Genomic DNA, 17,378 nt, shown 5'->3' with positions numbered 1-17,378 from the left:
GAGCAAGATGAGATAAATGTATTTGCCGATGATATACTACTTTCATTGATAAGTGCCGGAACATTCGATCCCCAGGTTTATGGAAACTCGGGAGGTCTATGGAGGAGTTTTGGATTTGAAAGTTAACCTTGAGAAATAGGAGATAATTAATGTAGGAGTATCCTCAGAAGTTCAGGAGCGACTCTCAACCGTGACCTATCTCTGCTGGACACAAATATTAATATACAGGAATATACATCACGCCGATACTTTGACTTTTATACACAGCAAATGACACCATAATAATCAATGCAATTATTACTGACCTTTGAACGGACAGTGGTAATGAGTTAGGTGAAGCGGCACCACTCAAGAAAATCGCACTTATATTAGTTTCAATAGATCCTAAATTCTGAACGGTGCTTTAAGGTGTGGAGGAACACCAACCTCCACTGAAGTCGCCAAGGCCACTGAATACACAAAGGAAATCCTCAGCACATGTCTGTAGTGTATCTAAACTTTTATCTGCACATTGCTTGCATAAATGTATGTTTATGCATGCAATATGCAGATAAATGTTTAGATACACTGCAGACATGTGCTGAGGAGTTCCTTTGTGTATTACTGACCTTAGCAGAGGGCGTAATTTTTTTTAATCATGGCTCGGTAGTGGCTGTAATCAAACAATGTGCTGCTGCTATTGCTTTTACCAATTCCAGTAAAATTTCCTGAGGGAAATCTAAAGACTCTACAGAATGCCATATATACTTTCATCTGGGACGGTAAAAGAACATAGGTCTCGAGCAAAACACTGAAAGCGCATAGAAGGTTCGGAAGGCTGGGATTACCAGATATTACAAAATATTACCAGATATTGTTACTCAGAATAATGTTTGAATGGTCCATGTATGAGACGGAGCAGCTCTGAATCCATATGGTGGCAGCTGTGGTTGGCCACGCTCCGTGGGTTATACCCCTCCCCCCCCCCCCCAGTGTGTTACTTCTTAGAAATTGTGAAGCCTACATGAGAGGTTTGGGATTTGTGTACGAGAAATAGAAAACTGACCACCTGTCCTTTCTTATTTACACCACTCATGGGTAGCCTACAATTCTCTTAGGGAAAAGTGAAAAGTGATTTCGAGCACTGGCCAGAGGGAGGGTGCATGCTGCTAAGGGACCTGTTTCAAGGAGGAGAAACTAAATCCTTTAACCAGTGTAAGCAGGAATGTAACATGTACAACTGATTGTATGCAGTATTTCCAGTTAATGCACTGGGCCTTACACCCAGTGAACTAAGAAGTGGTAACTATGGGTCTGATTATGAGTTTGGCGGATGGGATACGCCATCACAAATGTGCCAGATATCCTGTTCGAAACTTGCTTGAAGGATTCGGAACCGCCTTTCCGACCGACTCGGATACCTTACCGAACGACTGATTACGATGGCTGAAAAGCGTTTGGACTGTCCAACTCAGTTACGAAAGGTCTAAAGGCCTTGGGAATAACCGAGTTGTAGCGATTTACGGACAGTATTTTAAGCCGAGCGATTAGGATGTCAGATTGGGACAGCCATTCCAAATATTTTTTTCTGACACGGATCGGCTGTCGGAATGTGACTTTGGGGCCCCGTAGCAGGCCCCCCTTCACCAGGGGCCCTCTGAAATATAAACAAAATATCAATCAACGGTTGCTCTGAAAGGGTGCAAACAAGAGTGCTCATGTGCAGGGTGAATAAGAAAAAGAAAATATTGTCGAAAATATGAAGACAACAATGTTATCGCCTTAAACATGGACACTGGCTAATGTAACCTTAAAATAATAAACCAGTGTGCGTTGGCCTATTCAGGCAACAATTTTTCTTTTTCTCCAATGTCCCTATTGAAGGATTGTGCTCGTACACTTGAGATGCACAAACCAAAGGGAGACTAATAAAATGTAACCCAGGCCCCACATTAAGTGGTGTTGAGGTTTCGACCCGACTTAGGCGTAGAGGGTAAATTTTGACTTCTGCATGCGGGTCTTCTTCAGGATATTAAGATATGTATAAGGCAACAGTATGTTGCGCCCAAAGGGGTCAGAATTGGCCAGTCAACAGCTTTCAAGAATGAAAAGTCACTGCAGTGGTTTACAACAGTTCATGTCACTTAGTAGACTCTTACAAAATGAATTTAATATTTGAGCATACAGGGATATGTAGGCACAATCCCCGTGGGTACAAAAGCGACTGAATCGCCGAGATCCTTGACTGCATGTGCACATGTGCGTTCCAAAAACCGTGGAGGTATAAATTTACCCTCTATGCCCAAGTCGGGTCGAAACATCAACACCACTTAATGTGTGGCCTGAATTACATTTTATTAGTCCAGTGATAATCTCACATTGGAAACTTGTGATGCAGGCAGGGGCATGTCCCTAAAGTGGTGGCCTGACAATGAAACACAGAGGTGTGCCCTTGCTCGCTCAGGTTTCAGTGGGGATATGAAAATGATACAGCACTCCACAGGACGAGTCTTTCGAATGCATGAATGTAAAGGGCTGTAAATGTTGCATGACTTCCTCCTAGTAACACCAGTTACAGTATTGTGTCTTTAGCATGATCTTTTTATACTTTAATCCTAAGAGTAGTGGGGGGGAGCAACCGTCGAGATATTTACTTTTCAAACTCTCATTATAGACAGAATTGGGAGCACTTCCACTTATGAGTAATTGAGTACATTTTGCTAGGTTTAAGCCAATCCCGGTACACGTTTGTCATGTTAGATTGAGCTAGAATGAACCAACGTTGATCTTATTGAATATGGCCTGGGAATATCATAGCCAGGCCTCTCTTTGGGACTTCAGAATATAAAAATAGTGCAATTTCCGGTATGATGCAAAGCAGGCAGGCTATTAATTAGTTAATGTGCTATTTTGCCATTAGACAATCTCAGTTATTTGATCATTCCTTATAGCTTCCTCTGAAAGTTTACAATTGGTCAATGGTCGTTCTGTCCCATCGTTAGAGCTACAAACGTGCAAAGTTGTCTTATGTCTCCACAAATGGGACTGGAATTTCTTGATGTCTGGTGCCCCAGCAGCCCAAACACCTAAGGTAAATGTCACAAAAATTAGGCCATAAAATGTGTTTGCTCTTTTCGATGTCAGGCCAAGACCAGACAATATAAGAGCAGCTCAACACAGATTTTAGTAAATAGACCAAAGTGGTCAGAAGGTAAATGGAGGATATCCCTAGTCCCCACAACAGGCGAATGAAACCGGTAAGATAGACAATATTAGGCTGCAACATCATTACAGTGGGCCGGGCTCTGTTGAGTGCTGGCCCACTTATGGGACTATGAGACTGTGGAACCTGCTTGGGAGCGAGAAATGAGAAGAAAAGACCCCTGAAGGTGACACAGTTAGATTTTTTCTGGGTGTTTACTGAGAAGCTCATGTCTAGCACTTAATAGAATTATTTAAGAGGCGCATTTCAGTACATAAATAGTAAACTAAATTAGTTATAGTAGTCGCCCATAGCTTAGGAAATACAAAGTGAAGAAGTACAATTCTTTATAAACCTACTTGAGTAGGAGAGATTCACATCACATTCTTAGAGAAGCCAGTGCCACAAGGCACTTCTAACACAATGGGTGCATACCATGTGGGCTACAGCTTTATGATACATACGTAGATTTATGTTGTAGAAATAAAAGTATATGTTCAGCTACTTTGAAGAATTTTGTAGGGAAAAAAGTGAAAACTGGGCAAAGGAAATAGAAAACCTGGGGGCTTTGGTGCCTTAAATCGACGTACTTTGTGCATTCCCCCACACACTTTATCTGTGAAGCCACTCAAGACCTGCAATGGAATACTGAAAGACTATAGCACCCCACAAGTGGCACCATTGGCCATGATGTATGTGGGGTATATATTGAACCAATTCTAGCCTGCATTTTTTGGGTGTATTGTCTGTGTTATGTGCTAAGATTGCCCATGGAGTAGGGTGAGGCCACAAGAAATTCACTGGCATTGCTCCCACAAGTAGTGCTGAAAAATAGGTCTTTAATGTGGTATTCCTAGTATTTGCCCTGAGCTGTTAACACTTTTTCCAATTCAAAATTCCTACTTTTGAACCCTTCCTAAAAGTTCTTGCGGAATTTATAACTTCCCCAAAATATTCCAGGATTGGCGTTAGAATAGTAAATAAGCCTTCTGCAATATTTGGGGGTGGGAGTTGCTCTTTCCTCAAATATTCTAGGACTCGAGTTAAAATAGTAAATTTGACCTTTCAGTATCCGCCAGAGGGCGGAGTTTGGGGCAAGAGGTTCACATTTATGGGGAAATATATATTTAGACATGTTTATTAAATTCAGAAACTCTCACAACTTTATGAGCAGCTGTTTACACCCAGTTGAATTTTAACTACCCACAAACTACTTACCCAGATCCTTTTTTGGAAATTCAGTGCTCTAAAATGACCAGAAAAGTAAACATTATTTGTAAGATAATTATTATTTCACAAAATATTGCAATATTTGAGGCCAAACAAATCGCATTGAGACAGCAGTCTTCCTTATTCAAACGACACATACCACTTGGGAATGGTGCAGTGTTGGTCAATGACCGAGACTTTTTAGGTAGATGATAATTTGACCCCTCGTTGTTTCCCAACAGTCTATGTGATCTTGCAGAAGTGATTCAATTTCCTGTCCAGGAATGGGTTCTGCTGGCGTGGCTGCAGAAAGATGACTTCATGGGTCTGAGAAGTGGTTTAATTCACACAGCATCATAATGTTCACGAATGAGAAAGAGGTCATAAAAAGATCTAGCACCCTGGAATGTGGCTAAAATTATGTATTGGTAAGAGTCCCACAATTTCAGCTGCCTGGCTTCAGTGATGTGCAGTCCAGCCCTCAGTGCTCTGAGGAGGTGACACAAGATGGCCTAATCTGTCTTGTCTGGAGAGCCCTCCAACTACTTTACTGCTTTATGTGCTAACACTATGAAATAATGAAAGCAGCGATCAATAAAACACCAGCACTGTACATAGGTGGAAGCACAGGCAGAACTCGATAGCCAATTATAAATCAGCGCCAGCATTGCTGAACAATTAAACATGAAATAAAATATAATTGTATGTGTTAAATAAGACCAGCAGCCAGGACGAGTGTGTGCTCTGCTCACAGGAGGCGCCCTGTTCTCTGTGAAGGCGGCAAGTATGATAAGTAGTACACATGGTAAATAAAAAGGTTAGTGCAGGGGGGGGGGGGGGCAGGGCGTGCTTGCAAAGGGAAGCTCTTGTACCCCCGTGCATTATCGATATATTCCGTCCACAGGATCTTGCACTGGGGTGAGATGAGGCAGAGATGCGGAGCTTGCCCGGATAAGCCTCTGCTTGGAACCGGCACCGGGGCCTGGACCGGCTCCAGCTCTTCAAGGCCATCAATTACCTTTAAATATAACGACCAATCATCCGCGGAGCGCTAATGCGAGCCAGCTATGTTTATGCCCCTGCAACTGGCAATATATCACCCCGGCAGCGGCATAAATAAACACAGGCAAAGCAGCCAGCGCCATCACCGAGCGATTACACCTCGGGATGCGACCTTCCAAACGTGGCGCATTTACATAAACGCGACTCATTACACTCAAGGTATCGCCTCGGATGCTTTTTCACATTTATTCCACGTAAAGAGCTTGTATTCTGGCTGCGCATCTGCGCGGGCCACGGAAAAACGCAGTGTCTGTATAAACAGTGCATCCGCCTTTCGACAGAAGCGGCAACGACTTGTTTTAGCAAACCAGTTACCGTGGCCCGGCTCACGTACCAAGAAGAGGCGAGCCGTCCGCGGGCCTCAAGGCGGAGCACAGATCAGTAGTTTGCCAAAATGTGCCGCATCGTTGAGCGTACTAAAAAAGCAGTTCGAAAATAAATCGTGCAGAAATGTTAAATTCTGCGCTTACGTGGAAAACGTGTGCTGCATGAATTTTTGCGGGTCCAAAAGGATACTAATAGTTATTTTATTGCGTGCCGTGAGGTCTACGTGGTGGAGGCGCAGCCCCTTCCTCCTCTTCGTCTTCAGGGGAGCGCGTAAAGCAGAAAGGAGCCCGTCATGGCTGCTGCAGCCGTGCCTCTCCTGCGCCATTTTGAAGTGCTTTGTCAGGGCGCCTCGCTCTCTCCCTCTGCTCCTCCGCCCCCAGGGTGTCCCCGGCACTGCCTCTCAGCACGCACAGGATCCCGGCTTGAACACCTCCCAAATATCTGCCAGGGCCTGGGAACCGGCTGGGACTTAGCAGAGACGTAATATGATTTATTTCGTTGTGTCACCGCCGCAGATTCCTCGCCTGACCCATTTTCATTCATAACCTCCTTTGATATACGAGTTTTCGGTTTAAAATTACACGTTGGGCGAGAGCTGCGCTACGAGGACACGTGGGCGATGCTCGGAGAGCCACAGCTCGCCTCCCAAAAGCAGTCGATGCATGGGGACCCGAAGAGGCAGGACCTGGGTGGGCCCCCTAAACCTCCCGTTTCGTTTCTTCGCTTCGCGCAGAAGAGACGCCTCAGCCGAGCGGCTGCCCGTCTCGGACGCCTCAGCCTTTCACTGTTACCGTTTTCATATTATTTTTGGAAAAGGTTTCAAACGCGTTATCGTCTTTTCCTCAAGATATTGTTACCTTTCGAGGAGTATGAAACAATGATTTTTCAGAAGAGAGGAGACGGAGGCAAAAAGCGCTGTCGAACATCAAAGAGCATATGACTTAAAGTCTTTTGGAATTTGGAAAAATATTCTCAAGATCTAACAACAGCTGCGCAGACCACTGACGGGATTAAAAGAGTATTTTAAAAATATGGCCGGAGTTGTCTTTCTCTGTGTTCTGTTGGCAGAGTGGAACTCTGAAGTTTAAAAAAAAATACCGAATCCTCTTCAACGAGTTTCATCCAAATCCAAGCAAATGCTCTCTCACCTCAACTGAAAAAAAAACAAAACGCCAGCCAAAAAACAGTGAGTTGCCCATTTACCCAGCAAAGCGACTCTCTTAAGCCAAATATATTAAAACTGCAGTGCATCCATTTCTATGGGTCAACCTAACATTAACACACTTTAATCCAGTTTGAAATTAAACAAAATCTGTCTAAGGTGTAAGCACGCTCTTTTTAAAGTGACAGATAAGGTGTCATATTGTGACTAATTCTATTATTAAAATGTAAAATAAAACAGTCTATTATTTTGTTTGGAATCGCTTGAGCAGTATGAAGAGAATAATTAAAATCGAAATTAATGTTTTTAAAAATGTATCAACCATTAAAAAAAACACCAGCCAGGGAAAACGATGCAACTCCCATTTTGAAAACACGAATAACCACACAAGCTTTTTTGTTATAAAGACATTTATTCTATGAAAATAATGTGCAATAAATAGTTTGCCATTTACTATTAAAGAATCTCCATAAATAAGTCTACCTCTAAAACTTAAAAAGTGGATTAGTCGCCACCGTTTAAGCAGTCTAAAATCATTGATTTCGTTTCCTGAGAATTTACTCGGAGCATTTACAAATGTGTACTTTCAGATTTCGTGAGACGCCCTTGAATGCCTGGACGTTAATAAATAAATAAATAAAGAGGAAGAAGAAACAAACGATGGGAGAGTACCTGAATTGAGACAATACTGACACTGTTCCTGCTCTCGTACTGTGGCGGTCTACGGGAGCAGAGGTGTCTCTACGAGCCTGGTTTAGTCCTGCGATAGATCTATGGTGCGTTTAATCCACACTGTGGAGAGCTCCGAGGCGAGATATATTACAGAAGGGGGTTGGCACCGTGGCCAAGGCCGGCTGGAGACGGCTCCCTATTGGAAATGGAGATGCTGCAGGTCTATAGTACAGAGTGTGCTGGTGAAAAACTCGAAGTCTTCCTCGGAGAAGTGGACGGGGCTGTCCAGGGAGCCCTGCAGGCTCGGGGAGAGCCCTTCGGAGAGCTGCAGGCAGGGATCGGGCGAGAAGAAGCCCAAGTCTGGTAACAAAGAGGTGTCCTGAGACTCGGGAAAGGCATTGTCCAGGCCGGCGCTGCTGCCCAGGTCTATTGTGGGAGCGGAGTGGGTGGTGGGCGTTCCGGGCTCCGGGCTCCCTGGCTCCAGGGGGGGCTCAGCCGGATGGGAGAAGGCCTCCTTTTCCAAGATGGAGCCTGTCCTCTCGATGGCCTGGCTGTACGGGGAGCTGCTGCCCTCTCCGTCGTCCTCGCAGTCCTCCGAGCCCTGGAAGGGCAGCTCCCCGTCCAGGTGGTCCTTGTGCTGGGTCTGCCGCTTGTGCTTCATCCGCCGGTTCTGGAACCAGACCTTCACCTGCCTCTCGGTGAGGTCCAGCAGGGCGGCGATCTCCACCCGCCGGGGCCTGCACAGGTACTTATTGAAGTGGAATTCCTTCTCCAGCTCCAGCAGCTGAGTGTTGGTGTAGGCTGTGCGCAGTCTGCGGGAGCCGCTGCCGCCGTCCTGGAGCCCCTCGGTATCTGCAAAACACAAGGCGAGCAGCCATGAAAGAGGCTCGGCAAACACAGGCCGGAGGGTGGGAGCCAGGCCCCTCAAGCAGGCAGCACAACACACTGTGCGAGGTGAAGCCACTCGTCCTGTGCACAGCACTGCCCACTGCAGGGCAGCCAGGCACCCCATGTTCAACACAGCACCCTATGCATCGACAGCCAGGCACCCCACGCACAACACAGCACCCTGTGCAGGGCAGCCAGGCACCCCATGCTCAACACAGCACCCTGTGCAGGGCAGCCAGGCACCCCATGCTCAACACAGCACCCAATGCATCGACAGCCAGGCACCCCATGCTCAACACAGCACCCTGTGCAGGGCAGCCAGGCACCCCATGCTCAACAAAGCACCCTATGCATCGACAGCCAGGCACCCCATGCTCAACACAGCACCCTGTGCAGGGCAGCCAGGCACCCCATGCTCAACACAGCACCCAATGCATCGACAGCCAGGCACCCCATGCTCAACACAGCACCCTGTGCAGGGCAGCCAGGCACCCCATGCTCAACAAAGCACCCTATGCATCGACAGCCAGGCACCCCATGCTCAACACAGCACCCTGTGCCGGGCAGCCAGGCACCCCATGCTCAACACAGCACCCTATGCATCGACAGCCAGGCACCCCATGCTCAACACAGTACCCTGTGCAGGGCAGCCAGGCACCCCATGCTCAACACAGCACCCTATGCATCGACAGCCAGGCACCCCATGCACAACACAGCACCCTGTGCAGGGCAGCCAGGCACCCCATGCACAACACAGCACCCTGTGCAGGGCAGTCAGGCACCCCATGCTCAACACAGCACCATGTGCAGGGCAGCCAGGCACCCCATGCTCAACACAGCACCCTATGCATCGACAGCCAGGCACCCCATGCACAACACAGCACCCTGTGCATGGATAGCCACTCACCCTATGGGCAGCCCTGTGTATTTTACAGGGGCAGCTAGGCACTCCATGCACAGCACAGCACCATGTGCAGGGCAGTCGGGCACCCCATGAACTACACAGCACACAGTGCAGGGCAGCCAGGCACCCCATGCACAACACAGCACCCTGTGCAAGGACATCCAGGCTCCCCATGCACACCACAGCAGCCTGTGCAGGGCAGCCAGGCACCCCATGCTCAACACAGCACCATGTGCAGGGACATCCAGGCACCCCATGCACATCACAGCACCCTGTGCAAGGACATCCAGGCTCCCCATGCACAACACAGCACCCTGTGCAGGGACATCCAGGCACCCCATGCACAACACAGCCCCCTGTGCAGGGCAGCCAGGCACCCCATGCTCAACACAGCACCCTGTGCAGGGACATCCAGGCACCCCATGCACAACACAGCACCCTGTGCAGGGCAGCCAGGCAGCCCATGCTCAACACAGCACCCTGTGCAGGGCAGCCAGGCACCCCATGCTCAACACAGCACCCTGTGCAGGGCAGCCAGGCACCCCATGCTCAACACAGCACCCTATGCATCGACAGCCAGGTACCTCATGCACAACACAGCACCATGTGCATGGATAGCCACTCACCCTATGGGCAACCCTGTGTATTTTGCAGGGGCAGCTAGGCACTCCATGCTCAGCACAGCACCATGTGCAGGGCAGCCAACACAGCAACCTGTGCAGGGACATCCAGGCACCCCATGCACATCACAGCAGTCTGTGCAAGGACATCCAGGCTCCCAATGCACAACACAGCACCCTGTGCAGGGCAGCCAGGCACCCCATGCTCAACACAGCACCCTGTGCAGGGACAGCCACTCACCATATGGGCAATCCTGTGTATTGTGCAGGGGCAGCCAGGCACTCCATGCGCAGCACAGCACACTGTGCAGGGCAGACAGGCACTCCATGCACAGCACAGCACCCTGTGCAGGGCAGCCCGGCACTCCATGCACTGCAGGGCAGCCAGGCACACCATGCACATCACAGCACCCTGTGCAGGGCAGCCAGGCACTCCATGCACAACACAGCAACCTGTGCAGGGACAGTCAGGCACCCATGCACAACACAGCACCCTGTGCAGGGCAGCCAGGCACCCTATGCTCAACACACCACACTGTGCAGGGCAGCCATGCACCACACAGCACCCTGTGCTGGGACAGGCAGGCAACCCATGCACAACACAGCACCCTGTGCAAGGCCAGCCAGGCAACCCATGCACAACACAGCACCATGTGCAGGGGCAGCCAGGCAGGCACCCCAGAGACAACACAGCACCCCGTGCAGATACAGCCAATCACCCTATGGGTGACACAGCACACTGTGCAGGGGCAGCCAGGCACCCCATGCACAACACAGCACCCTGTGCAGGGACAGCCACTCACCCTTTGGGCAACACAGCACCCTCTGCAGGGACAGCCACTCATCCTATGGGCAACACTGTATACTGTGCTGGGGAAATAACATCTCATGTACAACACAGCATACTGTCCAAGGGCAGCAACGTACAACACAGCACAGCACATTGTGTAAGGGCAGCCAGAGCACAACACAGCACTCTGTGCCGGGGCAGACACGAACAACACAGCACACTGTAGAGACAGCCACTCATGGGCAACACTGTATACTCTGCTGGGGTCACAAGGTGCAGTCAATCACCTCTTGCACAACACTGTGCAGGAGCAGCCACGTACCTATGCGCAACACAGCATACACTACAGGAGCAGTCACTCAATCTACGGGCAACACTATATATTGTGCTGGGGCAACAAGGTGCAGTTGCTCACCTCACCCACAACACTGCACACGGCGCAGAGAAAGCCACTCACACTGTGGGTAACGCTTTATATTGTGCTGGGTCAGCTAGGTGCAATTATCCACCCCATCCTCAATACTGTGGAATGTGGAGGGACAGGAAGCTTCAACCATTCAACCCACACTCAACACTGTACACTGTGCTGGGTCAGCAAGGTGCAGCCACCCTCTCCATGCAAAGTATTGTAGAATGTGGAGGGACAGGAGGCTTCAACCATTCAACCCACACATAACAACCATTCAACCCACACATAACACTGTACAATGTGCATGGACAGCAAGGTGCAGCCACCCACTCCATGCACAGTATTGCAGAATGTGGAGGGACAGGAGGCTTTAACCATTCAACCCACACATAACACTGTACAATGTGCTGGATCAGCAAGGTGCAGCCACCCACTCCATCCACAATACTGCAGAATGTGGAGAGACAGGAGGCTTCAACCATTCAACCCACACATAACACTGTACAATGTGCATAGACAGCAAGGCACATGCACAACACTGCACAAGGTGCTGTCCCTCGCCGCCCCCCCTCCCCCACACACACACACACAAAATACTGCACCCTGTGCAGGAGCGGCTATTCAAACTAAGCCAAAACTGCACCCTTCCTCTTCACAATACTGCAGAATGTGGGGGAACAGGAGTGTTTGACAGCAAGCGGCAGGCACCCACCCCAGGCACAGCACAACACAGTTTGCATGAACGCCATTCACCTCATGCACAGCACTGCACAATACACAGGGGCAGCAAGCTGCAGCCACCCACCCCAGGCATAGCACTGCACGGTTTGCAGGGACGCCATTCACCTCATGCACAGCACTGCACAATACACAGGGGAAGCAAGCTGCAGGCACTCACCGCAGACACAGCACTGTACGGTTAGCAGGGACGCCATTCACCTCATGCACAGCACTGCACAATACACAGGGGAAGCAAGCTGCAGGCACTCACCGCAGGCACAGCACTGTACGGTTAGCAGGGACGCCATTCACCTCATGCACAGCACTGCACAATACACAGGGGCAGCAAGCTGCAGCCACCCACCCCAGGCATAGCACTGCACGGTTAGCAGGGACGCCTTTCACCTCATGCACAGCACTGCACAATACGCAGGGGCAGCAAGGTGCAGCCACCTACCCCTTACACAACAATGTACTCTTTGCAGGGACAGCAAGGTGAAAATAACCACCCCATAGATGACACTAGAATGTGTATGGTCAGCTACCCACCCAGTGTAGTGCAGAATGCGGAGGGACACCCGTGTACAGCAACTCACACCATGAACAGCACAGCTCTTTATGGACAGCAAGGTTTAGCTACCCACATTACACTGCAGAATGTGGAGGACAGCTAAAGGGTTCCACCACACTGTTTGGGAACAATTAGCCACCGCCTTTTGCACAGACACAGCTCTGCACTGGCAGCACAGACATCATTGTGCAGCCACCCGTCACATGCACTGAACAGCAAAAAAACGGATACACATCCCATTGAGAACACTGTAGCGTGTGGAGGGAGAGCCAATCACCCCTTGCACCACACTGCACACCGAGCAGGGACAGGGAAAAAAATGAAGCTATGCACACCTTGGACAACAGGGCTGTTACCAGATCCTGACCTAACAGTAAGTTGCATATACCCACCTCATATAGAACACTTCACTACCCATGTATACCACCAGGCACATACTCACCACGTGCATAGCACTGCAGCCATCCACCCAGTGTTCAACGCTATAAACCGCAAAGAACACCAAACTATCCACGCCACGAAAATCATTGGGAAGGCAAGGGGCAGTCACCCCCATGGATTACAACCACCCTCCTCACGCACATCGCACCACATTGTGCACTAATGCAGGGTGCAGCCATGCATACAAGGCAACAACTGTACACTGCTGGGTCGGGTCACGGCTCAACACTCCGTAGACAGCACTGCAGCACAGTCAGCACCACGTTAGTGTAGGCTCAGCAAGATGTACCCGTTGAAAATGCCTTTCTGCTGTTCTGTTTCACATACCGTGCCCATGCACCCTGGCTGCCAAGCTGGCTGGTAGAGGCCCGGGCTTGTCCCATGGTGTCCTAACACTAACTCCTTCTTATCCCACGTTTAGAGGCCCTTACTCCAGCTTTGGGTGTGTTTCTGGATACAGAAAAACACAACCCTCGCAAGCCATCCACCAATGTGTCATCTTTAGAAACACAACCAGTCTTCGGAGTAGCAGGTGCGCCCCATTTAAGAAAATTTGATTTAATTGTGTTTTCCACATTAGCTGTAAATACCACTCGGCAAACAACCGGCAGTAGTGGACCTATACCCCCCAAAAGCGTTGCACACCTTGTGCAGCTTATACCCCGCCCACTAGTGTATGGCTTGGAACGGATTCGCACCCCCTAAATAGGGAACCAGGCCGTGCCAAGGGGATGCCCTTCTGGCTCGGTGGAAAAATCTGCTGCCCCCAGTACTGTATACAGTATACCAGCCAGCTGCAGGCCGCCCCAGGGGAGCACCCCGGACCCAGGCTTCGTATGGGGGGTCAGGTGGACTTCCTTCCCTTTGGACAGAGGACTTCGGCCCTCCACAATGAAAAAGAATCAATCGGTTATTTCGGGATCCCTAGTCAGACAAAGGCCCGGATTCTCCCCGAGCTCACCCACTCCCAGGATACCGACCTTCAGGAGATCCTGCAGCCGAGGCCGGCGCCGAGGAGGACGGGGAGGGGGAGGCAGAACAGGCCGGCGTCGGGGCGCTCTTCTTGGCAGACTTCTTCTCCTTCATCCAGGGGAACTCTGCTGCCAGGGGCAGCCCCCCGGGCTGGGCCAGGGCCGGGTGCGGGGGCTGCTGGGCCCCTCCATTCAAGAGCCGCTTCTGGCCGCGGGCCCTGGGCTGGCTGCCGCCGCCGCCGCTGCTGAGGTTGCCGTGGCCGCTGCTGAGGCTGGGGATGCTCTGCTCGAAAGGAGGAGGAATTAATGTCGAGTCCTTGATTGATGAAGTTTGAAATGTCTCCAGGACAGCGGGGAAGGACGTCAGGCACTCGGCGAGGGAAGGCTGGCTGTTGATAAAACCCATCTCCCTCTCGAATCCAAAATTCATGGCGCCCCCAGGCAGGCCGGGCCGGGGAGCTGCGCTGGCGAGCGGCCGGGCCCCTGCTTCTGTCCGCAGGGCCCTATATACGCTATATTGCTGCTAATACGGGCGGATGGGGACCTCGCTCTATTAAACTGGAGGCTAAGGCGAAATTGCAGCCAAATCCTGGACACGTGACCAGCCCTGGCCAATGGCAAACGCGGCCTGGTGGAAAACAGAAGGCATTATTTCCTTTAATTGATTCAAAAATCAAGAGAAAGCATCTCGTTCCTATCCCATCCCCCTCAATAGTCCGGGTGGGTATGATGGGGGTGTAAAATATCGTATATTATACTGACTCCCCCACCCCCAAGTGTCAGCGAGGCACAGACGGGGCTCGCCGCGAGCCCTACTAGCAGAGGGATGCTTCCCTTTAACCGTTTCCTTACCTGGGCAGGCACTGTGGGAGCAGAAGGGAGGTGGGTGGCTGATTAGCGCAATCTGGCAGGCAGGGCAATTAAGATGCGGGGCCATTAATCTTTAAAGTTTTGACATGGATGGGAGGACGAAATGAGCGCTAGTAAAGAACTTCCATAAGTTGAGTAAGGGACAGCCCAACAAGCCAGGAGAACACCCGAGGTAGGCCTCATTAGCACTAACAAAATCAAGACAAAAAATCTGGAGGCGTTCAGTTCTGGTTTGGACTTAGGATCAAACAATGTCAGGGCAGGGCGAGCCGAGGACACCTTCCCAAAGCTGCTCCCGGAGCACAAGAGGGGACGTGGTCAGGGAACGCTGCATGCTTCAGGGATGCTGCAGCCATCATCAGATTGTGAGTATACGGGCTGCCATGCGGCTGCCTTTGTTACTTCTGTGTGTGCCCTGAGCCAGTTTCTCATTTCTCAAATATAGAAAAAAAAATCAACTTCATGTGCTGGGTCTCGGGCCCATTGAGAAGTTCTTGCATACGATTCTGAAACTTGGGTTCGGGGAAGCAGTGTTTTTAAGAAATGAAAGAGAGGAACTGGAGAGGCAAACCAAGGCTGCTTTGAAAAAAAAACTGACCCCGAGAAAGCAAAAGGAGGTGGGCGATCAATCTCCGGGCAACTCGGTTCTCTGACAGCTCGCCCTCGCAGCACACTAAAGAATTTTAACCTTTATGAGACCCGAGGAAAGGGCAGCAGATAGCGCCAAACATTCTGCCGAAAACGAAAAACACGACGAGTCCACTCGCTGTTGGTATGTGACTGGCTGTTTACAATCCAGAGTAGAAAAATCCATGAAGAAGTCTGCCAGGAGTGTGTGCGACTGTCGGATCCTTTTGAAGCTTTCCCCTTTTTTTCTGCTCTAGTCAGGGTGAGAGGGACGTGTGAGCAGCAGCTCGAAGCTAAGAAACGATTGTCAGTGGAGTTTGTGTGTGGGAGGGGAAGTCTTTAAAGAGAGAAGCCCGGGGCCAGCCGACGCAGCCAGGCCTGCGCCCAAGAAACAGACAGCAGCAGTTTACAAAATAAAGGCAGCGAGGAGACGTCAGCGCCCATGCATTGCTCTAACCTTCCTTCCTCGTGCACCAGCGCTCAGCAAGGGGTTTACTGTCGAGAGTTCAGCAAGCCTCAGTTTCTGGTTGGATTATGGCTGAAAGGAGCAATCACAACTTTCTGGAAGGGGGGGGGCATCTGCGAAAAACACACGTCGACTTTCTTCGGAAGGGAAACTCGACGAAATCATTGTTTGCAGAAGCGGACCACACCTCTTTCGCCCGAAACAAAAAACATATCTGTGGATCAAAAGACAGGGGAAAAACTCAAAGAATCGGTACATTTTAACAACAGAGGAGATATTCGTTCTAATATATTGAAAATGTAATTTATGTTTCATTGGTGTTCACAGAAACAACATAAACGTTAAGGCCTACAGAATTTCTCCAAGGTAAACATCCCCTCCTGCATTTTCTGGAAGACTTTCTGCACATTCTTTGTGTCAGGCGAGGCGGAGATAGCATGCTGTGTATTAATGCCGCATTTTGTGACACAGCAAACCGTAGAAGCTGCAGGGCAACGACATGGACGCACGGATACCAGCTTGGGGCACAGACACAACAGACATTTTCCCCTGCTTATTTATGTTTTTCCTCCGTCGTCCCTTGTCGCGTTCTTCAACGTACTTCAGAGACAATTCCCCACTCAGAATGAGAGCGACAAAATACAATCGAACAACATGGCGCCCTTGTATTTTGCAAACAGGCCACCTCAACAAAAAACGATATTTAGATTCTTGGAAATCCTGAGCTTTGGAATGTGATCCAAATCGAAGCATCCAGCTCGTATACTTTCAAATATTAGCATGCCCGAGTGTTACATTGTTTTCTGCCTGGATGCCAGGGAGCTCCGCTGCTTCTTAGTGTTGCTTACGGCTGCACACTGCCGAGCACAGCAACCCGTGGTGGGCACCGGTGGGTGCAGACGGGGCCCTCAATCCAGCGAGCATCGAGTTAAAGAAGGAAAGGCATTATTTCAATCGGAGCTGAGCATGGAGGGGGCCTGCAGTGGAACGAGCTTGCACCCTGCAACACAATCTCACTTAGCATGTGACCTTTCCATACCATAAAACTTCCCTTTAACTGCCACCCATAAAATGGGTTCTCTCAGGGCTAGACTCTGCGGGCCAATGGCTCTCCGCTCTGCCTCGCCTCGCTGCATCTCTTTGTTCACCCCCTGTGCAGACTATCTTTGGCCCTAGTCATGTATGATTTCCCCATGTTATCTCACCTCCCAGTTTATTTAGTGGTTTAATTTCACTTTTTAGAGCACTGCCTTCCAAGTCGTGGTCTTCTGTGAATAATGGCTTCCCTTTGTTTTCATTTCAGGCCCAATGGCTGCCCTGCTGGCGGGCCACGTGACGTCTTTTTGTAGCTGCAGACACACTGGGAACAATATTCTGCGTGGGAGAATATAAGAAGGAACAGCCAGCAGGCCGGGGTGTCGGGGGAGGGGATATTGATTGAGCGAACACTCTTCTCTCCCAGTTGTCTCGATTGAGGGGGTGGGGTGA

The 17,378-nt window shown here is 50.0% G+C and overlaps 1 protein-coding gene across 1 annotated transcript; it reads right to left on the bottom strand.

Annotated features, from left to right (window-relative positions):
• Positions 1-7,348: 7,348 nt before the first annotated feature.
• Positions 7,349-17,363, bottom strand: HOXB2 (homeobox B2). The gene is made up of 2 exons (XM_086924262.1): positions 13,937-17,363; positions 7,349-8,465 (listed from the first exon to the last, which is right to left on the bottom strand). The coding sequence occupies exons 1-2, from the start codon at positions 14,355-14,357 to the stop codon at positions 7,810-7,812; spliced, it is 1,077 nt and encodes a 358-aa protein (XP_086780388.1). The 5' UTR covers positions 14,358-17,363; the 3' UTR covers positions 7,349-7,809.
• Positions 17,364-17,378: the final 15 nt, after the last annotated feature.

Source organism: Lissotriton vulgaris, chromosome 5 (assembly GCF_964263255.1).
Source record: "Lissotriton vulgaris chromosome 5, aLisVul1.2, whole genome shotgun sequence".
NCBI classification, from domain to species: domain Eukaryota; kingdom Metazoa; phylum Chordata; class Amphibia; order Caudata; family Salamandridae; genus Lissotriton; species Lissotriton vulgaris.
Note: the sequence above shows the minus strand (reverse complement) of the source record. Positions and strands in the feature narration are given on the sequence as shown.

What these genes read in the sequence shown, in the direction of transcription:
- HOXB2 (XM_086924262.1), bottom strand. Translation starts at nt 14,357, where the DNA reads ATGAATTTTGGATTCGAGAGGGAGATGGGTTTTATCAACAGCCAGCCT. An exon ending in GGCTGCAGGATCTCCTGAAG is followed by an intron (nt 8,466 to 13,936) that starts GTCGGTATCCTG and finishes TGTGTTTTGCAG; the next exon opens with ATACCGAGGGGCTCCAGGAC.